General features: G+C 43.8%; 2 protein-coding genes across 2 annotated transcripts in view; one reads left to right on the top strand and one right to left on the bottom strand.

Moving 5' to 3' along the window:
- The window catches only part of PSMD1 (proteasome 26S subunit, non-ATPase 1), a 91,631-nt gene that overhangs the window by 34,382 nt on the left and 30,548 nt on the right, over nucleotides 1-26,701 (bottom strand). The window lies entirely within an intron of this gene.
- Nucleotides 528-14,673, top strand: HTR2B (5-hydroxytryptamine receptor 2B). The gene is made up of 4 exons (XM_082223680.1): nucleotides 528-1,683; nucleotides 2,424-3,059; nucleotides 9,400-9,600; nucleotides 12,940-14,673. The coding sequence occupies exons 2-4, from the start codon at nucleotides 2,762-2,764 to the stop codon at nucleotides 13,827-13,829; spliced, it is 1,389 nt and encodes a 462-aa protein (XP_082079806.1). The 5' UTR covers nucleotides 528-1,683; nucleotides 2,424-2,761; the 3' UTR covers nucleotides 13,830-14,673.

Below are 26,701 nucleotides of genomic sequence, written 5' to 3'. Positions count from 1 at the left end.
CCTTTAAATGCTCCCGATGAGCAACCTCTCTGTGCCCCAGAGGATTCTGGATGTATGTTCCAGGTGTAACTCAGACAAAAGTGGTTTTCTTAAACAAGAAATGGCTACACGCTACCATTTTCTAGGCCAAGCAACAGGCCCTATGCAAAACATCCCCAAACTGGTTACCTTCCTAAGTTTTGTACTATAACCCCCACCAGCCCCAGCCAGGCTGCAAGAAGGCTGTTCCATGTGATTTAGAAATGTCAGTTTGCTGGTTGTTGTTCAGGATGCACGAGACTGAAGTAAAGGGCAGCTCTTCAGAGACAAAATGGCACCCCAAGAATGTAATCCCATTTGGAAGGCAGCTAAGTCAGTAACCAACCACCACATTTTGTTGCAGTGAGTTCCTTAAATTAAGCATTATGTGAAGGAGCCTACTATTGCTTTAATCCATTACAATGTACCCCCCCCATGTATTTCCATATGCACTGTGCCAAATACGCACGACTTGTAGAGTAGCTACCCCGAACCAAAGTTTTTGTGACTCACAAAATTACAGCAATAATTTGAGAATCTAATTGGTACTCCATTCTCTGGAACAAAAAATGCCGCAACAACTGCACATGCACACCAAACTAAATCCTAGATGGTTGAGCCAGAATGCTTGACATATTACCCACAACTTTATCTTTAATACACAACATCTGTTGGGAAACAAAGTTTTACACCTTCAAAAACACTGATTAGTTCACCTACTTCCAGGTAATGCACGCAAGATTCATTTGCAAGCAATAGTACACAGGAAAGCCATAAACTCACCCAAGATTTTAGGCACCTCCTGGCCTCAGTTCCCTGTTTGTAAAATTGAAGCCCAACTGGCAGGACTGCTGGGAAGATTATTAAAGCACGGCCTGTGATTGACTTGTGCACTTGAAGCACTATGTAGATTGCAGATAAATTGTCGCACAGTGTTGTTTCCCCTGTATTTATGAAAGACGTAAAAAGCTCCTACTACCAGGGAGCACCTTTTGACTGCCGTGAAAAAGGGAACAGTGTATTTTTACATGCTCAAGTGAAAAGGACCGGCGTTGATTGGATCAACCCATTCAGAGTTGGGGATGAGAGTTGTGCGCTTCAGGTCTGGAAAGCTGGATGGTGGGGGTGGGAGGAAATAACCTTGCATGGCTCTTCTCCAGATGCAAAAGAAAAGAGGGAGGGGAGAGGATATCTGCTCATTTGTTGCTTTGCGTTTTAAGCACTTGGAGCTGGGTGCACTGGAATGAGTCAATCAACAGATGATAGCAGCAGAGCATACACGTTCAGAGGAAGCTGCACAGAAGGCGAGAGGCAGAGAGGAAGGGCTGGTCAGTGCTCAGGGGACATATTAAGTATGTAAAAATTACCAAAAGAAAACGGCAGCATGACAGAGGAGGGAGGGAGCCATTGACTCAAGCCGTTCTCCTCCTCCTCTGGGCTTGACAAGAGAAAGAAATCAGCGGCGTAATCGCAAAGTGAACCCGACTGCGGTGGGAAATTCAATCGCAAGTGTGCGTGGCTGGCTTGGAAGAAAGCAATGCAATTAGAGGGAGACATTCGAAGCATCCAGTGTGCGGCAAATAAGGAACACACGTCCTCCAAGGAAACGGATCCAGCTCAAGGACTAGGGAAATTCCGCTAAAATCCAGGGAGTGGATAAATAAGGTAAGGCGTCAGTCGTTTTAAAACTGTTAAAAGGCAAGAATGGTAACGTGCCCTTTGTATATCGAGAAACGCCATAGAAAAAAATTGAATGCAAATACAGAAATCCAAGGGGGCCACTTTCGTGTGCTTGTTTATTAGAGAGAAGGAATTGGTAAATGTTCCTCTCAAAAGGGATTTAGAAGTCAAGTCTGTCTGGTCAAATAGTTCACGAACTGTAATTCCGGCAAGATTATTATTTGCTGTCTTCCCATTGAACAAGTAACCCCCCTATAGTTCCAGCCTGCAATCACCTGCAATAAGTACCATTAACTCAATGCGAGTTTCTTCTGAGTAAAAATGAATAGGATTGCACTATTAGCTTGAAAATAAATAAATCCTAAATTGATTTTATCTGCCCTTCCACCTGATGAACAAGCAGGCAGGGACATAGTAAAGAAGCCCGCATCAGTTTACAAGCTGTAGTTCTCTAGGGAAATGGAATTTACGGAGAGAAAGAACTGGGAATTATTCTCATAGCTCAACTACTGAGAAGGGGAGCAAAGCTGTACCCAAACAGTATAAATAGTTATCTCCGGAGCTGTTCCCCCCCCCAATTTCGAGTTTTTTGCAACATCGCAACCTTTAAAACTCAAAACTCGGATGGTATAAATTTTCAGCATATGCCACCTCTAAGTTTGGTGTAACAATTCTAGCCCATCAACAAAAATAAAAACATGACATGTGTATGTTCTATTATGTAGGGCGAGCTCTTCAGCACAGGAGGAGAGGCACTGCGCAAGGACACAAGGATCTAATTCATTACCCAACTCTTCAACATTCATTTTTGAAGCTTTTGGCTTTAGGGAACAGTCTGACCATTGGGACCTATAATAAAGAGATGGATCCAAGCCAGCGTACTCATTTTTAAATACTCTTTGCGCGCATCCAAGGAAGGACCACGATATAAAATTGCACAAGAGAGAGAAGACCCTCATGTGGTAGCAGATGAGTAGTTTATGATGCTGGTCTTTCATCAGGACCGCACTGGGCCGCAGAGGAAGACCACGCTCCTAGAAGTTACAGTATGTCCCAGTAGCACATGCTCTCCGAACAAATCCTACCGGGTGCTGAAATGGCCTTGCCTGTGAACATGTCTGGATCCGGCAATGGATCTGCACAGCCAATCACAGCGGAGGGGACCATGTTGCGCTGGGCAGCTCTGCTCATTCTGATGGTCATCATCCCCACCATTGGGGGGAATATTCTTGTCATACTGGCCGTATCCTTGGAGAAAAAGTTGCAATATGCCACCAACTACTTCCTCATGTCTCTGGCAGTGGCTGATTTGCTGGTTGGTTTGTTTGTGATGCCCATAGCCCTTCTTACCATCATGTTTGGTAAGTACTGGCCTCTGAGGTTATGTGTTCTCTCTCTCTCTATATATATATATATGTATGTATGCATGCATTTTAAAGCACTGACCAAATTAAGAGCTTTCTGGTGCCTTAAGCCCCTTTGCAAAATGCAGCAAATTACTCTACCTCTTTCATTCTTCCAGACCAATGCTCAGGGAAAATCAGAACTACTGAACACCACTCTGAAATAGCTCTTCTGCCAAGTGGGCAGCTATGTTATAACACACAGCAGTGATAGTGTCATAGTTTAAATGAAAATATACACAGTTCCTATAAAATTAGAATAAGTTTTTTTTAAATTTTTTTTTTTACATAAACTAGAAACATTCACCATGATCGCCACCAATGGGCATCGTTCCATCCATTTCAAGAAAGCCCCTTTTCTGCCTCTGTACACAATGATTCATAACACAGACCATATGTGTGATATAAGATACTGACATCATTTAATCTCCAGCTTCAGTGAAATAAAAGTTCATTTGAGTGCAATCAGTTTGCCTTTTTTTGCTTTCTAGAGTTAAGACAGACTCTAAGTCAGTATTCTAGTGATTTATGTGAAATTCATTTAAACAATTCAATGGGGAATTTTGAGTAATGTCTTCCTTAACCTCATATTCTGCTAGATTTCCAAAAATATTTTTTTCTGCGTCTCCTAAAAACAAAAAATGGATCTACAAATGAAAGTCGGGGAAATGTTCAGTGGCATGGTTCAAAGCCGGTTGAGATGAGGTTGTGAAACCATGATCATAGTTTGATGGCAGTTTGTCTGAATTCTCTGATATGTCACAGCTAAGGGGTGAAGTGGAAGGCCTTCGCCTCCTTGCCATGACATGGGATGTGGTCTGATTTCAACTCCTGGTCTTGGTGAATCAGCTCCCATGCAAGGTGTCTTCTTGTACATACTCTCGTGGTAGATAGGACTACTCAGTCACCTGCACAGCAGTTAAATCTCCTTAGTTCCAGTCCTCGTTTCACAGCCCATCACAAACAGAAATTCTATTAGCAGCTTGGAATAATTGACAAGAGTCCATTTAACGCAGGGAACTGGTCGAATTACCTAATGTACAATTACAAGTGTGCATTGGTATGGTACCCCACTCGTCCAGTGGAAATGCCCCTACATTCAGTAGTCTTAACTGTACCCATGTACTACTGATTCGTAGCAAGAGTCAACGGGAAGACTAGAATGCAATGCTACATCAGTAAACAGTGCCAGGGGACAGGATACAGAAAGCTCAAATTGCGGAAAGCATGTATTGTCTCATTAGTTCAATTTTCCCTCCACATACGCACAAAAAGGCCCTATGACAATTTGGCCTCTATGAATTATTATCCAGCAAAGAAAAGCGATAAAATCTACTGAGTGGATACAAAACGCACAAAACTATGGTTCAAAGGAAATGAACCAAGTGACATGTTATGGCCGCAGTTTTCAAGCTGGAAATAAAAAATAAAGACAAAAACAGTCCTTATTGCTTGGAAGGAAAAGCACGAATGTCCCTCCAGGTACAAGGAAGATAAAACCAAGATGGGTTAGTTGATTCTTACCCCATGTCCATGTGGAGATCAGCTGAATGTATAAATGTAGTGTTCAAATAACACTTTATACTGTTCAAAGCCCTTCACATATAATACCTTGTCATGATCCTTACAAATGACAAAGGCAGCCCAGTATTATTATCCCCTTATCAGTGGGGTGGGGCGGGGAGGTTCTGGGTGAAGTCGGTTAATGACTTCATGGCAGAAGGCAAGAATTAAATCGGGAACTTTTCTGTAACAGTCTCTTAAACTACTATACCACCCAAGGGAGTAATTGTGAGTGCAAATCATGAGGAGGAACCTTTGAAGAAGCAACGCAAATAAATCCTACATTAAATAGGAAGCTACTGCCGTATTTTCTACTGCTATCCAGCGCACTTAAATTACACTGGCTAAGATCATAGCAAATACATCACTCAAACTAAATATGCACAGAGGCAGGACTAACTCAGACAAGCAAGTCTTGGCCCTGGAGTCATTATAAATCAAGGTTTCCCGGACTTGGGTCTCCAGCTGTTTTTGTACTACAATTCCCATCGTCCCTAGCTATCAGGACCAGTGGTCAGGGATGATGGGAACTTCCAGCTCCATCGCCTTCAAGACTGCTTTCTTCTAATCCAGATACAAGAGTGATAACATTTTGTTTTGAGAAGATGTGAGCATTCTGAGAGGTTCACTATGATCAGGTCTCTTGAGCTACAGAGATCTTCATAGCTTGCAGGATTTGCCATACTGCTGTGAAGCTGAGCAACATTAAATGTAAGCACTAAGAGTTAGAAGAAGTAAAAGAGCAAGTGATTAGCGACCAGCAAAAAACTGCAAAAGGATTACAAACTCTCTCCTCTCAAGTTTACTCAGGGCCAAACGACACAAGATGCCAGTCCTGCGAGTGGCTAACTTGGCCTTAAGCTTCCTAACAATTTTGCTTTTCTGCTCTCGTCTTCTTTTATTATTGAAATTTAATCTTCCATTAATCCTGAGTGAAAACTACTAAAACCGAAGTTTAAAAAATGCAAGGAATCTTAATTTAGAAGCCAACAAAAAGGAAGCTCATGTTGCAGGCTGCTTCAAAGGGAGGGAAGTTAGGGATCGTAATTAAATAGGTGTGGCGACATTATTTGCAGGCACTCTGAAAACACAGCTGACCCTAAGCTGAATTCACATCCATAAGATGTCTACTTAGCCGCAAAAGTTGTGTATTTCTGCTTCCTCAGCAACTGCTAGAAGAGAAAATTCACACCAGAAGCAAAAAAAGGCCCTGGACTGGGTGGACTGAAGCAAGAACACAGCTGAGTCTCCTAGAAGGCTAGTAATCCCTTAAAAATCCATTAGCCAGATAACTGTTTAAATAGTGTCAGCTGTGGCCAAGTCAGCCAATAAGGCCCACCCCTCCCTGCTTTTAAGACTTCTGTGCTTCCACAACTGTACAGACTCTCAACACATCACACAAACACAATTCCTTTCATTTCTGACAGTTGATAGGGAAGATCTAAGAGAGGAAATGTGTGTGCCTCTTGACTCTATTCACTCTTCTAGGACAGTGGGCTTTAAGTGCATCCAAGGAAACTTTGGGGTTCTTTATAAACTTATCAAGAGTTCCTAAATGAGACTAGTAAATGGTAGGCAGGAGTCTTTGAAAGACAGTCTACCATCATTTCAATGAAGAGTGACGGTCCTTCTATCTGATTGGAAAATGTAGAATCATAGAATCCTAGAGTTGGAAGAGACCACAAGGGCCATTGAGTCCAACCCCCTGCCAAGCAGGAAACACCATCAGAGCACTCCTGACATATGTAGGTGACGCAATTTGTAACACACATGATCAACAAAGAGCATTAGGATTTGCAGGCTGACATCTATAGAGCCAAGGAGTTTGGCTTGCCTGGGCCAGAGAATAAGACATTCCCCTACTTAGCAGATGTCACTGGGGCAGTATAATCACTTAGCACTGATATAGTGCTTTAAAATGTTCAAAACCCATCATGTAAATTGTTGCAACCATCCTGTAAGGTAGATCAGTGTTAGCAAATCACAAGGCGAGGTGCTGAAAGTAAAAGAATGCAGTTTATCAAAGGCTGCCTACTGAATTCATGGCCAAGGTGAAATTTGCACCAGGGACTTCCCAGTTCACAGCTCAGAGGCTACACCGCTACCACTGCCTCCTGTAACTCCTCCTCTTCATTATTCTCATTTTACAGAGAGGAAAGAGTTAATATTACACATGGCCAAGAAGATCACTCAACAGCCATGATGTGATCTGGGCCGAAGGCAGTCCAATGCCTTATTCACTGGGCCACCAAACACGGAAACACCCACACTCAAATTGCAGCCAGCACTCTCAATATCAAGCATTTAAAGTCACTTTTCTTAAACACACAACACACGCACACCACCTCTCTCAAAACTGAGCACAAAAGGAAGAAAAAGCAGAAGTTTAGCGGGAGAAAAATCCACGTTCTCTGATGTAAGAGGGCGAGAGAGGCTATTTTGCTACAGCGCAAAAATTCTCTCCCTGCAGGAATGAGAAGAAAGGAGGTAACGTCTAAGCAGCACGGCACAAAGGAGAGAAAACATTGAAATCATTCATTGGAAATCTAGCGAGCCAGGAGCCATCATCCTCTTCACATGTAAAGCGAACACCTGCACACAAAAAGGCCATACATTACTTGGTCTCAACAACATTAGTTCAAGGCGCAGGAAAACGCTTGCCTTGCTAGATAGAATCTCGGGATTTCAAGCACGCAAATTTAATTGGTTACTTGAAGCTTTTATTTCTTCTGGCACGACTGTGCTCTGGGAACGAGAGATTTTTTTTTAAAAAAAGCTAATAAAAACTCAAAGGAAATCTTTAAAAAGGTTTGCTCAACATTTCACGGTCTATTCAACAAGGCATCGGCTTTCTACTTCATTTTAAATGTTATCAATTCTCTTTTTAAACAAAACCAAAAAAAAAGCGCTGCAGGGTTTTTCCCTCTGCTATTACTATTAATACCCAACAAACCACAGAGCGGACTTCTTTAAAAATAAGACTGCGGAGGGCTGGCTGCTGCAGGAAGAACCAGCTGCCACGTGGTTTGGACTCCACAGCATCCCACCATATTCCAATAAAGAAACAGCCATTTAACACAGGTGCAGAGCCACTCACACAATGCTCCCCACAATGTCGGGAGTGTATGGTTTCTGTGTAGGAATTGGATGGCTTGTGCAGGGAAGCTATAGACACACCGGAAGCCTCCCCCAGGCTACCTGGGGAAAGGGGGAGGTGGGACAGTAGTTGCTGCTTATGGATCCAAAATGAAAAGGCAGCCGGGAAGGTGGGGAGAATCGCATTCAGATCTGGTTTTGCTGTATTCTGCTTAACAAAGCCGTAGGCAGCTTAAATAGGTTTCACCCAGTAGTAGTTGATTCATTATCCTTGTCAACCTTAGTATCTGAAGGAGCATCTCCACCCCCATCGTTCTCCCCGGACACTGAGGTCCAGCTCCGAGGGCCTTCTGCCGGTTCCCTCGCTGTGAGAAGCCAAGTTACAGGGAACCAGGAAGAGGGCCTTTTCGGTGGTGGCACCCACCCTGTGAAACGCCCGCCCACCAGATGTCAAAGAGAACAACAACTACCAGACTTTTAGAAGACATCTGAAGGCAGCCCTGTTCAGGGAAGCTTTTAATGTTTGATGTATTACTGTATTTTAATATTTTTTGGGAAGCCACCCAGAGTGGCTGGAGAAGCCTAGCCAGATGGGCGGGGTATAAATAATAAATTATTACTATTATTATTGGTAGTAGTAGTAGTAGTAAAGCTGAGAATCCTGGCAACTAGTGTTGGCCCCACAGATTAAGAAAAGAGGGCACACACAATCAGCAAGGTTCAAAATCTCAAGATTATGCCCAGAGTAAAAAAAAACCCACTTTATTTTTACCTTTGAACAGTTATGCCCCCCAAAATGTATTCGTTTTTATTGCAATTTAATCCCCAATTTAATCCCCAAGAAGGACACAGCTAATTCATAGCAAGGGCCTCTACAAAGAAATCTGGCTTAGAAACCAAACCTTGCACCATTAAGTAAGGAACAGGAGCTGGCTACTACAGGAATAGTGATGCTGATGGATTTGAATATGACAAAATGAAAGGGGGACAATTTACTATTAGCAGGTGCACAGGGCTGAAGAAGCCCTATTTAGAAATCAGGATTCCGAATTATGAAAAGGAAAACTATGCGTTGCAACAAGATGCGGTATTTTCACCTGATCGCCGCCACCACAGCGAAGAAAAAGTCACCTAATTGTAAAGCAGCATATGTACCAGAATTGCTGTGCCCCAAAACCAGAACACTACACCTCTAACGCTTAACAGATCACCAGCTGCTGCTGCCCTCTTTTTGCTTAATAAGCCCACAATCCACTGATTTTTAGGCCACTACCTCAAAGGCATTGAAGATAGGGCAATTGCCCTGTTCAAGAAGCCTTGATTAATCAATAGATTAAATGTGCTTACATTTGCAATTGAGAAAGGGTTCTACAGAATAGATCCCACCCCACATCTACCAATGCAAACACTCATCTTAAAAGCAGCTCCTCCAGTGCAGGAGAGGTGGAAGAAGGCCTCTTCCGAGATATCACCTGCAGTTTTTAAAAATTACTTGTAGTAAAAATAACTTTTTAAAAACTCCTGCCTGATTAATTGGAGGGGGTTATAGTGTCGCGAATTCATTTAGTAAATGTTGCACCCTCTTCCACAGGATACACCCCCCCAAGAAGAATCCTAACCCTTTCCTACTCTTTTTCAGAGATTGCATGGCCTCTCCCGCGGGAGCTGTGCCCTGTCTGGCTGTTTCTGGACGTCCTCTTTTCCACAGCCTCCATCATGCATCTGTGCGCCATCTCACTGGACCGCTACATTGCCATAAAAAAGCCAATCCAAGCGAGTCAGTACAACTCACGGGCCACAACACTCATCAAAATCACAGTGGTCTGGCTGATCTCAATAGGTATGTGGCAAGCATCAAAGGGAGAGTGTGCTTTTCATTTGCTAACAGCTGGTGTGAATGCATGGGTGCCAGAAAAGTGGCGCTGCGTGAATGGGGAGCAGCCTCCAATGAGGACATCAGCTAGCCTTGGTTCTCTTCCTCGAATAAAATCTCTAAAACTGAAGTGCAGCTGGGGGTCTAAAGCAAAACAGGCATAATCATAGTTGGAAGAGAACCTGACGGTCATCTAATCCGACCCCCTGCAGTGCAGGAATATGCAGCAATCCCTTATGGGAATCGAACCTGTAACCACGGCATTATCAGCACCATGCTCTAACCGAAGGCGGCATTCCCAGTGCCTGGTCAGAAATTTTATACTATCTACTTATCTCAAGGGCAAATGTTCTTTCTGTACCAAAAGAAGGCTCAAAGCCCTAACACGCCATTCAGATAGCATCTCTGAACTCAAACTCCTATACATTAGGGATAAAAATACACAATACCTTGCTGTCCAACAGAGCAAAGCATGGAAATAAATAATAATAATAATAATAATAATAATAATAATAATAATAATAATAGGTAAAGGTAAAGGTACCCCTGCCTGTACGGGCCAGTCGTGACCGACTCTAGGGTTGTGCTCCCATCTCACTTAAGAGGCCGGGGGCCAGCGCCATCCGAAGACACTTCCGGGTCACGTGGCCAGCATGACAAAGCTGCTCTGGCGAGCCAGCACCAGCGCAGCACACGGAAACGCCATTTACCTTCCCGCTATAAAGTGGTACCGATTTATCTACTTGCACAAAGTACATACAAAAAGAACTCAAACCAATAATACCTTCCTTTCAACAAACACATTACCATTATTAGTTTGTTGGGAAATTGCTTAACACATTTCAGTTGCAAAAGTTGGATTAAAGGTAAAGGTAAAGAGACCCCTGACCATTAGGTCCAGTCGTGGCTGACTCTGGGGTTGCGGCGCTCATCTCGCTTTATTGGCCGAGGGAGCCGGCGTACAGCTTCTGGGTCATGTAGCCAGCATGACTAAGCCGCTTCTGGCAAACCAGAGCAGCGCACGGAAATGCCGTTTACCTTCCCGCTACCTATTTATCTACTTGCACTTTGACGTGCTTTCAAACTGCTAGGTTGGCAGGAGCAGGGACCAAGCAACAGGAGCTCACCCCATTGCAGGGGTTCGAACCGCCGACCATCTGATCGGCAAGTCCTAGGCTCTGTGGTTTAACCCACAGCGCCACCAGCGTCCCACAAAAGTTGGATTGCTACAACAGAAATCACAATGCCCCAGGCACAGAGAAGCTTGAATTCAGTCACTACCACTAGCCCCAGTGAGGAGCAGTTCCTTGTGGGTGGGAAACTGACACCACCTCCAATTCTTTTGGATCTAAAAGAGAAGTGAACTAGCTGGGTCAAATGCCCACCGACAGACACACTAAACAAAAAAAGATAAGGACAGAGGAACAGGAGGGTGGGGTGCAACTGGGAACTTAACTGTTCAGAGGTAAAGGAAGAGAGGAAACTATGACTGTGTTGTCAAAAGTACGCAAAGCAGAAAATAATAAATGAGGTGCAAATGAATAGTTTATATTATGCTTCTCCGTGTATTCTGAACTCTATGAAGGCACACAGCCCGTTGTTAATTTCTCGTTGGTTTGCACACAAAATGTCAACTCCAGATGTAAGACAAATGAGGAGCAGGGGGGAAGTGAATCAATGACTCCAAACTACTGGCAAGCAATGGCTCCAAAGCACAGGAAGCAGATATCATAGATTAACCGTAAAACAAGTGATGCAAAATATGCCCAAAGGAGTGTTAAGAATAAGAATGATTTTAAAATCAGTTATGTTGCAAACAACTGAGAGGTGAAAAAAGGCACCACCCACTTAATCAATGACTACACCTGTGGCGGTTTTTTCCAAAAAGCACCACTTCCTACATTAGTAAATTTAGGAGCTTCCCGCAATCAAAGGAAACAATAGGCAACTTTTGAAGTCAAAAAAAGGAAATGGCTAATGAGGCAAAACTATTTGAACATGACTTTTTAATGCCAGGTTTTAGCAGCATCAATCATATGCAGCACTTATCCCATGTCTTATTACTCATTAAATGTACTCAGTCTCTGAACCGCATCTTCTCAATAATTTAAGGGGAGCTTAAAAACTGATTAGCAGGTGTCTAGCTATGGACTCTCCAAATTCAGAGGCAATAGGCTTCGTTGGGCTCCTTCAAGGCATCTAGATGCTCACTGCAGCAACCAAGATGTTGGACTAACCCACTGTCTATTGCTTTGGTTCGTTCTTGTTTTTATTATGTATTTTATGTTTTTATCTTGCCTTTTTATGCTGTGAACCACCCTGAGAGCCTCAGCTGAAGGGTGGCATATAAATTAAATAAGTAAACAATCCAGCAGGACTCTCTTCATTGCAATGCCTCTGCACTGCTATTAAACAAGAGAACAAAAGGAACTTAAGGATGCTTGTCATTTCTATAGCACATAAGACATGGAAGCGATAGCCTAAGGTACAGCAAATCCCTAAACTTTATAAAGCCGTGGCGGCAGCACTAAAAAGTGAAAGCTTCATCGCTGACCCGATTACTTGAGTGCTGCAGGGCCGAAGGCACCAAGTTTTGCTTGGTAGCTAAGCCAGCTCTTAAGAAACCACAAATATGTTCAACAGCAGCCGTTGTTAGGAGGCAGGAAGATTCGCTAGGCCAGAGAACTCAAAGCATCCTGCGCTTGCAACTTGCAGAAGGTCAGGGAAGGAGAACGGAAAAATTAAAACCAATTGCCAGCATTTCCCATCCTTCCCGCCATCTTGAGACAATTCCTCTCGGCTGCATGTAGCTCCTGTCCTCCCTCCTGCGGAAACAAGGCTTGTGGGAAGTGGGTCACCACTGCAAACGCAACACGCGCTTTATGTCAAACACAAGTGATCCTAGAAAAATTTGCTCCATTTGTTGCCCAAGAAAGGAGATGGGGCACAAAACAGCCAGTGTTGCTCCAAACATGGGCTAGAAGGAGTCAAGAGGCAGAATTAACCTCATAGGAGTCACCTCCCTCAACCTGATGCTTTCCTATTTTGAGGTACTATCTAGCTACTTGATCTGTTGTGCTTTGGAGACATCTCCAGTTCAGCTGCTTTGAGGGCTTCTGTTCAATCAAGAGGCATATAAATGTTATTAAATAAAGTGGTTTTCTCCAACGGTGGGCTTGCAAAGCTCCTGTAATTTCATTTGCTCCAATGTTCGGAAGCCAGTCTCAGAACATGCATCTTATTATGTACTGTGGCGCTGGTTCCACGTCCAGGTTGAAGCTTACTAGATTTCTGTTTCCCCTACAGGCATTGCGATCCCGATCCCGATCCGTGGCATAGAAGAAGGTGTTGAAAACTTCCCAAACTTCACCTGTGTGCTGACACCGGAGCGTTTTGGAGACTTCATGCTCTATGGTTCGGTGGCTGCCTTCTTCGTCCCGCTGGCCATCATGGTGGTCACTTACTTCCTGACCATCAGAGTTTTGCGCAAGAAAGCCTACTTGATCAACAAACTGCCCCAGCGCTTTACCTGGAGCACGGTGTCCACGGTATTCCAGAGGGATATGACGCCCGGATCATCACCGGAAAAAGTGGCCATGTTGGACAACTCCAAAAAGGACAGGCCTTTGCCTAACGGGAATGAAGAACTGCTAATGCGCAGGATGTCTACAGTCGGGAAAAAGTCGGAACAGACTATTACCAATGAACAGCGGGCCTCCAAGGTCTTGGGTATTGTATTCTTCCTCTTTTTGTTGATGTGGTGCCCGTTCTTCATAACCAACATCACTTCCGTTCTGTGCACGTCCTGCCGCAAGGAGTTTATCCAAACACTTATGGAGATATTTGTCTGGATAGGGTATGTTTCGTCAGGCGTGAACCCACTGGTCTATACGCTCTTCAACAGGACATTCAGGGAGGCATTTGGCAGATATATCACTTGCAATTACCAGACCTCTACGCCCGGATCCGCCATTCGGAAGTGCTCCAGCAGGCTCTCGTTCAGAAATTCCGTGGCAGAGAACTCAAAACTTTTCATGATGCACCACGGAATGCGGAATGGGATTAATCCAGTCATGTACCAAAGCCATCGGCTTCGCACCTCGCCCATCCAGTCTCCGTCGGCCATACTGCTGGATACACTGCTACTCACAGAGAATGAAGTTGGTAAAACAGAAGAACAAGTCAGCTATGTATAGCTGAAGAGAAAAGGCCATGCCATACCCTAAACTCACTGATAAATGCCCAGTATGTATATGTGGTTCCCATCTGTTATTTATACAAGTCCAAATTATAGTTTTATCAACTGCTCTCCCCTAAGAGTAGAGGCTTCTCTCACTCAAAGGGCCACCTTCATTTATTCTTATTTATCAGCAATTTATCCTGCTACCAAAAAAAAAAAGTATTTGAGCACAGCGGTTTACAAAACAGAGGTGTCGTGTTCAAATAAATACAACTATGGCAACTATCATGTCTCAGACATTGGATTCCCCATCCCGTCTCTTCAAAAGGCACATTACTGCTAGGATGTCTCTATATAAGGGTTATATAGGACCATCCTATAGAGCGACGTTTTACATTAAGAGGAAAAGGCCTGCACTTTCAAACTCAAGTTATGTGCTTCCATGAAAGGGTGATTAAGCTTGGAAAGGAAGTGCACATCTCAAGACCATTTAGGAACCCTCCCCACCCAACTGAATGCAGCTGTTTACATGGGGGCTAGTTAGAAAGGAGATGATCATAACCTTCTCTGCTATTATTGTCCCACTCCCCCACAAAAACAATCCTATCCAATAAAGCTCAATGGTGCAACTTGAATAACATCAATGCATGGAACTGCCTTCCAGTCGAGCTCAGAGAGGTGCCCTCCCTACTGAAAACTTCTTTTTTAATCCCGCCGGCATTTCCATTGGAGTTTGATTTTATAGTTTTAACCATTTTTTTGTATTGTATCTTTGCAAACTGCTTAGAGACTATTGCAGTTAACTGGTATATAAATTGTTTAAATAATAATTATTAATATTAATAAATTAAGAAACCGCACATATTTGTTTAATTTTCATAATTCATTCTGCCTCGTTCCCAATGACTCATTTCCAGCCAATAGCACTAAGAAATTTCACGCTGATCCCACAACTTCCACAATCAGTTATCGCGTGACAGTAACACCTTGATCAGTCTAAAGAAAAGGCCCATCTAGATTGTTCTGTTTCAAACAGCACCCAGCCGAAAAAGTCACATCAAAGGGCCTTACATAAAGAGTCCAGTAGAAAAGGGTTCTGCTTTGCACTGCAGGGATTGGACTTGATGACCTTTGGGTCCCTCCCAGCTCTACGATTCTATGAAATAATAGCGACCAACGGAGGCCAATAGTGAAATTCAAGGGCTGGGATTGAAAGAGTTGCTCAGACTCACACAAGAGGTTAATACTTCTTTGACACCTATAGCACAACCTGCTTTTGAAACTTTCCTCAATTCCAAAAGCAGTTTGTCGTGCAGTCCCTCTTTTGGAGGCGGGAAAGCTAAATGAGGAAAAACAAATCTAAATTCTCTCTCACACACATCCACCCACCCACTTTGGCTCACTGAATTGAGCTTTTGTGGTTCTTCGAATCCTGCCTGTTGACTTATTGCAACAGCAGCAAAAAGAGCCAAAAAGCATTGTGACTCAGTCACTAGTTGTGGAAAATGATTATAATATTTGCACATGTTAACTGAAACGCTGCCATATACACCAACAGAGGTTGGTGTGCCACATAAGAAATTATTAGCATCGGTGTTCTGTGAGTTTTCAAAGGACAAGTCAAGCGTAGTTGTAAAACTTCAAGTCCTTCACCAGAAACCACTCCACAGCCGGTGGGCTGCTGCAGCCTCTTCTCAAACTAGGGCGGCTCTTCCTGATGAATTGAGGTGAAGGCCAAGCTATGGGGAGAGTTTGTTCCTGAAGGGCTGTGCTTCCCCCCATGCTCTCATCGTGTGAGCTATGTGTGGAATGCTGCAAAATAAGGCAGCCTAACATATTTAAACCCATATTTTATTTCTCGTATAAATGTTTACTTCTCAGCATGGCCTTAAAACAAACAAAACCGGGATCTTGTAGGTGCTCAATCATGTTCCCTGGCTCCTGATGACTTCGGTGCAGGACTCCCTTGGTTGGTGAGTCTATCAATGGTTCTCAAACTTCTTTCTCCCACGGTTCACTTTGATACTTCGAGACTATGTAGGAAACATTGTTCTACATTTTAGAACACACACCCGCTTCCGTTTATGGATTAAACATCATGGGTATGAGTGGGTACCAGCATCACTGTCAAAACCAGGGGACTTACTTGGAAAATCACAGTCTCACCCTCCATTGTAATGAGAGAATCAATAATGTGTCAGTTCAAGTACAGTGGTACCCCGCAAGACGAACGCCTCGCGAGACGGAAAACTCGCAAGATGAAAGGTTTTTTCGTTTTCGAGTTGCTTCGCAAGACGAATTTCCCTATGGGCTTGCTTCGCAAAACGAAGCTTGCCCCCGCACCCCGGACCTCTTTTGAAGCAAGGGGCGGCGGGGAGAAGATCGCTTCTCCCCGTTGCCAGCCCCGCAATCTCTGGGGACAGAGGGGAAGGCGCGCCCGTGCCTTCCCCTCTCTCCCCGGACCCCTTTTGAACCAAGGGGCGGCAACGGGGAGAAGCGATTCTCCCCGCTGCCCCTTCCCTTGCTTTAAAACAGGTCCGGGGACAGAGGGGAAGGCCCGCGGCGCTTCCCCTCTGTCCCCGACGGTCTCCATAGGAACGCATTGATTGATTTTCAATGCATTCCTATGGGAAACCGTGCTTCGCAAGACGAAAAACTCGCAAGAAGAAAAAACTTGCGGAACGAATTAATTTCGTCTTGCGAGGCACCACTGTACAGATATTCAAGACTTTCTACAAACCATCTGAATGGAGCCACAGGACCACCATGGTCCACAAACCAGAGTTTGAAAACCTCTGTGTTCTACATGAAAAACGCTACGAAAAAAGCATGCACACAAATGACACACAGAGGTTATTAAGAAATGTCCTGTTTACTAATCTGAAGTGTTATACCCCACCCTTAAGAAGCACTCAGTAGTGTTCATCCCTTCTTAAACTCCACCTTCAGTGAGTTGTTAAAAAGGGAGGCTGTCAACAGTGTGCAGTCTAGATTCTGAAACTTAGATCTGGGCCTCCATGAGAGATGTGTGGGTTCTAGACCGCCCCCGACTTGAGTTCTGGGCACAGACCCTGCAAAAGAAGCCGTTTCATTCATGTCCTTCAGAAGAAATGTCTGCCACTCAGCTGAGCATAAGAGGGCACAAGTAGTGCAGGAAAAAGGGAAGAGTCAATGCTGAAGCTACCGTATTTTTCGCTCTATAACACGCACCCAACCATAACACGCACATAGTTTTTAGAGGAGGAAAATCTGCAGGCATGCCACCCGTAGGCATTCCTTCCATAACACGCACAGACATTTCCCCTTACTTTTTAGGAGGAAAAAAGTGAGTGTTATGGTGCAAAAAATATGGTATATTTAATACCCAACTACCCCAACCCACAGATGGCCATACGCAGCTGCAGGGAGGACCGCAGGAATCTCCACTCTTACCCTACAATAGAGACTATTATTGAAGGGTTTGCAAGGTCCTTGGACGTACAGTGAATTCAGAATAGGAACTAAAGTTCAAGGCATTTGAGAAATATTGGTTCAAGACTCTGTATGAGCCACATAAGGGGCTGATTACTCTCTTAAGGTGGGTCATACTACTGGTCCATGCAGCCCAGCAGTCTCCTCTGACTAGCAGTGGCCCTCCAAGATATCAGACTGGGGTCTCTCTCAACCTTGCCACTACCTAACCCTTCTAAGTGGAGATACCAAGGCTTGATCCAGGGATCCTCTGGTTGCACAGCACATACACACACACACACACACACACAACCACTGAGCTATGGGACCTGACTGGATTACAAAATCTTTCTGCCATCTTGAAGAAGGGTTCTCAAAGTTGAAAAAAAGTTGAAACCACTTGAATAACCTGATTGGCAGACCTGCAAACTTCAGAACAAATAAAAGTGGTTTTTATTTTTTTTTTATTTACACTATGTTGTAAATATGATTGCAACTGCAGACTTGTCAACCCTGTCTCGGTTGCTGTTTCCTGTACAGAATGACAAAAGTGTCCATTAGGGAGAATAATGACGGCCCCAGAGCATTAAAAAAATGGTTCGAAATTAGTGTGACATCCATCAGAACACTTAGCCTTTAAATGCCTTCATTATTTATGGAAGAGAACTGTAATAGCTTGAACACAATGCCTTTTAGACAAGGTTGGTTAAAACTCCACAAGAGGTTACATCATCCATATGTTAAGGGCGGGCAGCAGAGAGGTTGGAAGTATCAAAGAAAACTATTTATCCAGCAGCAGAGCTGGCTGGTCCAGGGCAAAGGGGAAAGAGAAAAGAAGCTTTGAATGGTGCTCATGTCTCCAGAGAACTAGGCTTTACTGAATAAATGCTTAACCAGGGAACAGGGGGCTGAAATGGAGAGAGAACACTTGTGAAGTCATTCATGCTTTTATGAAATTTTATTTTCAAATTTTCATGAGCCAAAAATGAATTCTGAATCCCAGCTATCTCGGCACACCCATGGTAACAACAGATCCATCTATTTATTTATCTATCTACAGTATGATCGCTTGTCTGAACGAATGGTTCTTAACCATTACTGGAAGGATGAGAATTGGCATGTTAAAATCAGGAGTTTGGTAATCAAGTCCTATATATTCTTGTGAATATATTCCATTCACTATTAAAAGAAAACACACGTTTTAAAAAAAACAAAAAACCAAACTACTCCGGCATCACCCATTTCGTCTGATTTCCAAAAGTGTTTTTGCAATTCTCATCGCCTGGCTGCTAAAGTTACCGACATAAACCAAGAGGGAATTTACAAAGGTTAACACTGTGATCATTCATGAGTGTTAACACTAACCCCTTTTTTGGCCTCTGATGAATACCATAGAGAAAAGGACAATAAAAAGCGCACCCAAGTTTTAAAAGAGACCAAAATTCAGCAATAGAAAGTAACAGGAGGGAATGATGCCCTTATTTTAATCAATTCTGCACGTGCCTTTTTGACACAGGAGCTTCCTTTCTCCTACTGAAAGGGAGAGAGACAGGAAGCACATGCGCCTGCCTCCCTCTCACGCCTTATACCAGACCTCTGGCTTTTGCACTTCTTTTCCCCATCCGCACCCAAAGAGGTGTGGACCGTGACATCATGCAAAAATCATGATGGCCTGCTTGAGTGTGTTAAGAGGCAAGGAGGAGAAGGTGTCTTCTCCTTCCCGCTGCACAACATAGAATTGCCTTGCATCAAGCCAGGACCAACGGCTTGCATTGCAAAAGTAACTCGCCCTAAGATGAAAACTGTATGCTATATCGCAAGGGTAGCTAAATTCTTTTTTGTGTGCGCGTGCCATATTCACCCTCCAACAGCAATATATTAGTAGTGCATGTGGCCAACCTACTTTTTCTTAAACAAAAATATTTCCAAATGTATAAGAAAATTGTCCAGTAGCACCTTACAGGCCAACTAAGTTTGTCCTGGGTATAAGCTTTCGTGTATCTGAAGAAGTGTACATGCACATGAAAGCTTATACCAAGAACAAACTTAGCAGTCTCTAAGGTGCTACTGGACATTTTTTTTGTTTTTTTAATATATTTCGACTGCGTCAGACCAACACGGCTACCTACCTGAATCTAAAAATATTTCCAGTCTCTGAAGGAGTAGACACAGAAGAACCAGGAGGCTGTTGTCTCATACTTGATACCCATGTTGGATTGCCAACACCTGACGTCCAATGTCTCCTGGTGATGCCCACTGCTGCATGCTAGAAGCAAGCCTACCCTAGAGCCACCCCAAGAACAAAGCAAGGAGTTATCAGAGTTGCTCCTACTACTCGACTTTTCTCCAAAACCCTGTGTCCCTGCCACCCATGGCAAAACAAGGCACCCCCTTCTCCAACAATTCACCACCAGGTTCTCAACTGCTCACACAACTCAACACCTCTGCCTGCTGAAAGCAACACAGTTTTTAGCATTTAGAACACTCAGTTTAGTTAACTGTGCATACCTTGTAAATGGGTTCTTCAAATTTACACGAAGAGCCATTTTATTCTACATGAAGCACTTTGTGATGGAATAAATTATTCCAGAACACTTATTTCAGAGGGACTGCAATCAGAGCTAGTATGAAGTTCCTCAAACACATATGCGAAGGGAAACTTGCATTGAGCAAAATACCATAAACTCCCCAAGTGTCCAACTCCCACAAAAGTATGTTAATTAAGTTTTCAACTCAATTACGTTTTATGACTCAAGTAGCTCACTGTTTTCCAGCTTCGCTATGGAATCTCAGTTGCCAAACACATTCTGAAATGCTCCACAGGAGAGAAAAAATTAAACTAGTAAGCGCCTGCTTTGTCCCAATACAATGCAGGCAGATCTATTTTTACTTTGGGAGGCAATCAAAATAAGTTGCTGCTGCACTACACACTTAAGATTCTATTGGTTAAAATTATGCATCTTATTTTAACTTTAAGAAAGCATCATAAACTTTAAAAGCATAACTGCTATAAGGGGGGCTGCGTTAGTCGGAATTAAAAAAATCTGAATTAGTAGACCAGCACTTTTAAGACTGAGAAGATGCTATGGGAAAAGCCTGCGCACCCTCCTTCCCTGGGGGGTGGATTGGCCTGCCAGAAAGAGCACTGGGCCAGTGGAACATTTACAGCCCAGCTTCCTCAGTCTTCAAAGAGGGATCTGCCCTGGAAAATCCACAGTACAAACCCCAGAGTTATCAAGCAGAGTCCTTTAAGCAGTACGTACTTGGCTGCAATTTACAAAGGAGCTAAGCCACATTAATCGGCTTCCAGACTCATTTATTTCGAAGATCTATATCTCATTTTCCAGTATGTGTGCAATGTGGCTTGCAACAATAAACAATTAAACTAGAGAATCAACAGCTTTAATCATAAAATGCCGGCCACTTAAGACGAATCAATGTCAGGGGGGGAATCAAATGCCCCTAACGAAAAAGGTTTTGTACTCCTGGGAACAAGCAAAATGATTCTTCAGTTTAAGTGAGATTGTTCCATAGTCTTCAGTGTCATGTGCAAAAATCTGCTCCAGTTCCAGTACTCCAGCTAGAACACTTCCTGCATTCTGGAATTTCATATCCATCTTCACAATAAATCTTGCAAAGGCTTGGGCTTTCCAGGCCACGCCATCATTTGTTCCTGGATATATATTAGAAAAAAACATCTGGGCAGTAATCATAGTGACATTATAATTTTGTTAACTAGATCCTGAAAATGTGATTTCCCTTTCCTGGAAGATCATCAGTGTTTAATCCTTATGTAAATACTCGCTGTTTAGCGGGGACTTCTGAAGAGCCAAGGAAAAAAGCTTCATCCACTGAGGTGGTTGATATAACTTCACCTTGACAGAAATTTCCCCCCTTGGTAGCAAGCAGGAGGAGTCTGTTCTGAAGCTGTTGTTTACTAGCCATCTCACAGACATAACTCAGAAACACCATCTCTGCCAAACCGTATAAAACAAACAACTTTCCCGTGATTCCTAAGGTTCGGTGTCATATTCCATAATACAGATAGGTAGCCGTGTTGGTCTGCCATAGTCAAAATAAAAAATTCCTTCCAGTAGCACCTTAAAGACCAACTAAGTTAGTTCTTGATATGAGCTTTCGTGTGCATGCACACTTCTTCAGATACACTGAAACAGAAATTGCCAGACCCTTCTATATAGTGAGAAGGTGGGGAGGGGTATTACTCAGAAGGGTGGTGGGAATGGGAGATTGGCAGATAGCTGAGATGAGAGTCATCAACAAGCTCATCTTAAGAGTCGTCAACAGGCTCATCTCAGCTATCTGCCAATCTCCCATTCCCACCACCCTTCTGAGTAATACCCCTCCCCACCTTCTCACTATATAGAAGGATCTGGCAACTTCTGTTTCAGTGTATCTGAAGAAGTGTGCATGCACACGAAAGCTCATACCAAGAACTAACTTAGTTGGTCTTTAAGGTGCTACTGGAAGGAATTTTTTATATTCCATAATGACTGTTCTAGGTGCCACAGAACTTTTTGCTGCGTTTGGTGCTATGGGCGAAGGAATGTATTATGAGAGGTGCTATCATAGACAAGATTCAATGTCAACAGATGCCCAAGAAGATTCTAGGTTATCATCTATACAGAATTGGAGAAGCAACCAGAATGTTACTTAAGTACGTGTTTTTATGTTCCAGAAGTAAAGGAAAAGGGACCCCTGACCATTAGGTCCAGACGCGGACGACTCTGGGGTTGTGGTGCTCATCTCGCTTTACTGGCCAAGGGAGCCGGCGTACAGCTTCCCAGTCATGTGCCAGCATGACTAAGCCTCTTCTGGCGAACCAGAGCAGCACACGGAAATGCTGTTTACCTTCCCGCCAGAGCAGTACCTATTTATCTACTTGCACTTTGACGTGCTTTTGAACTGCTAGGTTGGCAGGAGCTGGGACCAAGCAACGGGAGCTCACCCCGTCGCGGGGATTCAAACCACGACCTTCTGATCGGCAAGTCCTAGGCCCTGTGGTTTAACCCACAGGGGTAGCTACACACAAAAAGACTGGCCTTGTTCCTCAACAATTTAGAAGTCATAAAAATATGAGAGCACTAAAATGTGTTCATTCATGAAAAACAAATACACACAAACCTATTGAATCAGGAAATTAATATTGTTAAGATTTATGTTTTCCCTAATGTATAATATAGCTCGCTTAGGAAAGTAGTACCTTGTAAACCTTATTTGTACCCATGCCCAGAAAGAATGTAGTATTTTATGAACCTCCCTTGACACTGGGAATTAAGTAGGCAGCCTGTCCCCTGTTGTTCTTCCATATTTGTGCATTTAATTCTTGAAAGCAGGCATTTTACTGATTTATTTATTTATTTATGTCAGTCGCTATGATTGCCTTCTGGCAAATAAGAATTAGGTATTGTAATCTTAAAACAACTGATTTAATTCTGTTACGCTGTATTTTACCTGGCTGGTAGTTACACAACTAATCTGTGTGTCTAAAAGGACTTAGGGCCCACTTTTGAAACCGAGTTACAAAGAAAACAAATATGTGCTTGCACGTTTTTTCACCATATTCTTCTGTATGTGGCCCCAAAAGGCTGCTGAAAGTCAGAGTCAGCAGCTGCGGTCTAGGATGACAGAATATTCTTATCTGGTGCAAAGCAGCTTCTGACATTACGGTACTTTGGATCCAAAATGACTGAATGTGGAGTTCTATTTGTACCATTTCCTGGCTGTCCTTTCCCTCCAAAAGTCAACCCTGAAGGTCAGGGGATGCCCTCCCAAATTGGGAGTGATACAGCACAACTACAGTGGTGCCCCGCAAGACGAATGCCTCGCAAGACGGAAAACTCACTAGACGAAAGAGTTTTCCGTTTTGGAGGTGCTTCGCAAAACGAATTTCCTATGGGCTTGCTTCGCAAGACGACAATGTCTTGCGAGTTCCTGCTGGTTTTTTTCCCTCCCCCCCCTTTTCTAAGCCGCTAAGCCGCTTATCAGCTGATCCGATCAGCAGATAAGCCGCTAAAAGCCGCTAATAGCGCTAATCCACTAATCCTTCAATGGGCTTGCTTCGCAAGGAAAAAACCGCTAGACAAAGAGAATCACAGAACGGATTCTTTTCGTCTTGCGAGGCACCACTGTATATGGGAATATTGGGTTGTACCCCCCCCCCACAGGCAGAAATTCCTTCTGCTCACCAAGGGCACTATTTAAACCCAAGCAATGACACTTTTAAATACAATTTGCTTCAATAACAGTGCACTGTGCACTCACATCTTAATATCTACAGCTATGGATGCATTTTCTCGTTTCTTAATGAAGGCTGAAATTCTTCGATTACCAAACAGACGCCTACAGAATACACATAAACGCTTTGGGGGCTAAGGATCTGCACTTTCCCATTTTTGCTTTGTATTCACATTGCAAATAATTTTTCTCTTCTGAATAATAATGTAAAAAGCCCACTGAAATGTTTGCCAAACATTAGAAGAAGGACGACCAAGCTGAGCTTCCTGAAGCAGAAACGCTAAACTGAAGACAGCAAATGAAAGAGACCTTTCGCTTTGAAACCTGACAACAAAGACTCTGGAAAGATAAAGACTCTTTCGGGCACAGTCTTTCCTTCCCCTGCAACTGACGTTTTAAAATTCAAAACACCAAGAAATCACAAGTCACTTAAATGGTGTTTTTCAAACAACTGAGATAAATATTGTATAAACTGCGCCAACGGGGTAGAAGAGAATTGCATAAACGTCGGCAGCCGAGCAAGATTTGTAGTCCACAGCTGTGAGCAGGAAAGGTGGCAGAAGGGAAAAGAAGCAGAGAGCCGCTAAAAAATAAACATGGGACTCAAGATGCTCCCCACACGCCACATTGGCTCTTCCACTCTGACTCTCTCAGTTCCCAGAACATATGCAACTAGATGTATTCAGACTTTAAAAACCTTATTTTCTTCTGCAACCAGGGATGAAGGGAGCTGTAAGCTCAATTCTCCATGTATCACTCACATCATCTAGGACTGGGGTGTCGTAACTTGGACTGGTCCACAGACATGACATGACAAGGCAGAAGTACTATTTTGGGGGGACAGGGGGCAGACAGGAGTGGAGGACTCCCTGGTCCTGAATTGGGCAACTGTGCCCCTGAAGGACCAGGTGCGCAGCCTGGGAGTCATTCTAGACTCACAGCTGTCCATGGAGGTGCAGGTCAATTCTGTGTCCAGGGCAGCTGTCTACCAGCTCCATCTGGTACGCAGGATGAGACCCTCCCTGCCCATGGACTGCATCGCCAGAGTGGTGCATGCTCTGGTTATCTCCCACTTGGGCTACTGCAATGCGCTCTACGTGGGGCTACCTTTGAAGGTGACTGAAAAACTGCAATTAATCCAGAATGCAGCAGCTAGACTGGTGACTGGGAGTGGCCGCCGAGACCATATAACACCAGTCTGAAAGACCTACATTGGCTCCCAGTACGTTTCTGAGCACAATTCAAAGTGTTGGTGCTGACCTTGAAAGCCCTAAATGGCCTTGGCCCAGTAGACCTGAAGGAACGTCTCCCCACCCACCATTGTGCAGCTCGGACACTGAGGTTACAGGGAACCCGGCAGAGGGCCTTCTTGGTAGTGGCACCCGCCCTGTGCAACGCCCTCCCATCAGATGTCAAGGAAATAAGCAACTCTCTTACTTTTAGAAGAAATCTGAAGGCAAGCCTGTTTAGGGAAGTTTTCAATGTTTTATGTTTTTTCATGTTTTTAATATTCTGTTGGGAGCCACCCAGAGTGGCAGGGGAAACCCAGCCAGATGGGCGGGGTATAAATATATTGCTGTTTTGTTTTGTGGTGGTGGTGTACGGAACGCTTTAGTGTGTCTCCCTACAAAGATCTGTTGGATCATTTGCGGACAAGTCCTGAAAGGCTTCTCTGCCTGAAAGCAGTTTTTACCTGAAAGCAGAGGAAACTGAGCTGGAGGCGACTTACCAGCCAGATCCAACTCTGTGCTAAGAGCCTAAATCATGAAGGATAAAGTGGAGTAAACAGCTTTAAAAACTACTGTAGCCAAAAGCCCAGTCTGCAACACCTGACTTTTCTAGTCTCCCATGCCTTCAAAGGATGCCTCCAATTTGAACTTATTTCATTTTAAGATGTCTCTCGCATGCACCAGTTTCCCCCCTAGACAAAATCGCAATGCCTGCCAAAGTACTGTTTACACAACACAAGCTTATTTACCCTTTTCTAAAAAGAGTGCTAGAAAGAATTCCTACAATTGACATGGTCCTGTTACATTTCCTCTTTTAACTCTTTTCCAGCTTCTTGGTCCCAGATTCAAAAGGGCTTATTAACCTGGATCCATAAAAATAAAGTTAACATCGGGGACAAAAGAGAACGGTTATCGTCTTCTCATGCCTCGCTGGCCAGTTTTCAGAGGCATCTAACTTGCCATCAGAACAGATGTGGTCCATGGTCTGATTCGGCAGTGATGGTCTTACTGAGTACAGGTGAGCAAGCCAGGATGGAGCAACACACCTGAGAGACAGCTCAGCACATTACAGTGGTGCCTCACAAGACGAAAAGAATCCGTTCCGCGAGTCTCTTCGTCTTGCGGTTTTTTCGTCTTGCGAAGCAAGCCCATTGACGGATTAGCGGTATTAGCGGCTTAGTGGATCAGCTGTTAAGCGGTTTAGCGGCTTAGCGGATCAGCTGATAAGCGGCTTGGGAAAAAGGGGGGGGGAAAACCCCGGCAGGAACTCGCAAGACATTGTCGTATTGCGAAGCAAGCCCATAGGAAATTCGTTTTGCGAAGCACCTCCAAAACGGAAAACCCTTTCGTCTAGCAGGTTTTTCGTCTTGCGAGGCATTCGTCTTGCGGGGCACCACTGTAATTAGCAAAGAATGTCCACGGTGCGCCCAAAGCCCCCTGCTTCAACTCTCATTATTACTATTCATTAAATTCATATTCCGCCCTTCATCTGAAGATCTCAGGGAGGTTCACAAGATAAAAAACAGGATAAAAGCATTAATAAATAGTTAAAACTGAAACAAAACAATAATGCCCCCCCTCCTACAAACACATTTAAAAGTCTGTGGAATATTAATCAGCCCAAGGCCTGCTTGAAGAGGAAAGCTTTCGCCTGGTGCCTAAAGATGTATAATGAAGGCGCCAACTTGACCCAGGGAGAGCACTGCCCAAACAGGGAGCCACTGCAGAAAAGGCTCGTTCTTGTGTTGCCACCCTCCAGACCTCTCGTGATGATCACAGAGTCTGGTCAGTTTATCTGGGCAGAGATAGCCCTTAAGGTATTGCAGTCCTGAGCCCAAATTTACCAGTTCCCCATTTTGGATACAGGATATAAGGATCACAGCCGAGTGGAAAAGCGCATGGCCTGCCTACAGAATGTCCTGGATTCAAGGTCTGTCATCTCCAGTTAATCAGG

This window comes from Podarcis vaucheri (genome assembly GCF_965113315.1).
Source record: "Podarcis vaucheri genome assembly, chromosome: 5".
Classification (NCBI taxonomy): domain Eukaryota; kingdom Metazoa; phylum Chordata; class Lepidosauria; order Squamata; family Lacertidae; genus Podarcis; species Podarcis vaucheri.
This window is presented reverse-complemented; position numbering and strand designations above follow the sequence as displayed.

Coding starts and splice junctions, on each gene's coding strand:
- HTR2B (XM_082223680.1), top strand. CDS start 2,762: ATGCTCTCCGAACAAATCCTACCGGGTGCTGAAATGGCCTTGCCTGTG. Junction 3,060..9,399: donor CCTTCTTACCATCATGTTTG/GTAAGTACTGGC, acceptor ACTCTTTTTCAG/AGATTGCATGGCCTCTCCCG. Junction 9,601..12,939: donor GGTCTGGCTGATCTCAATAG/GTATGTGGCAAG, acceptor TTTCCCCTACAG/GCATTGCGATCCCGATCCCG.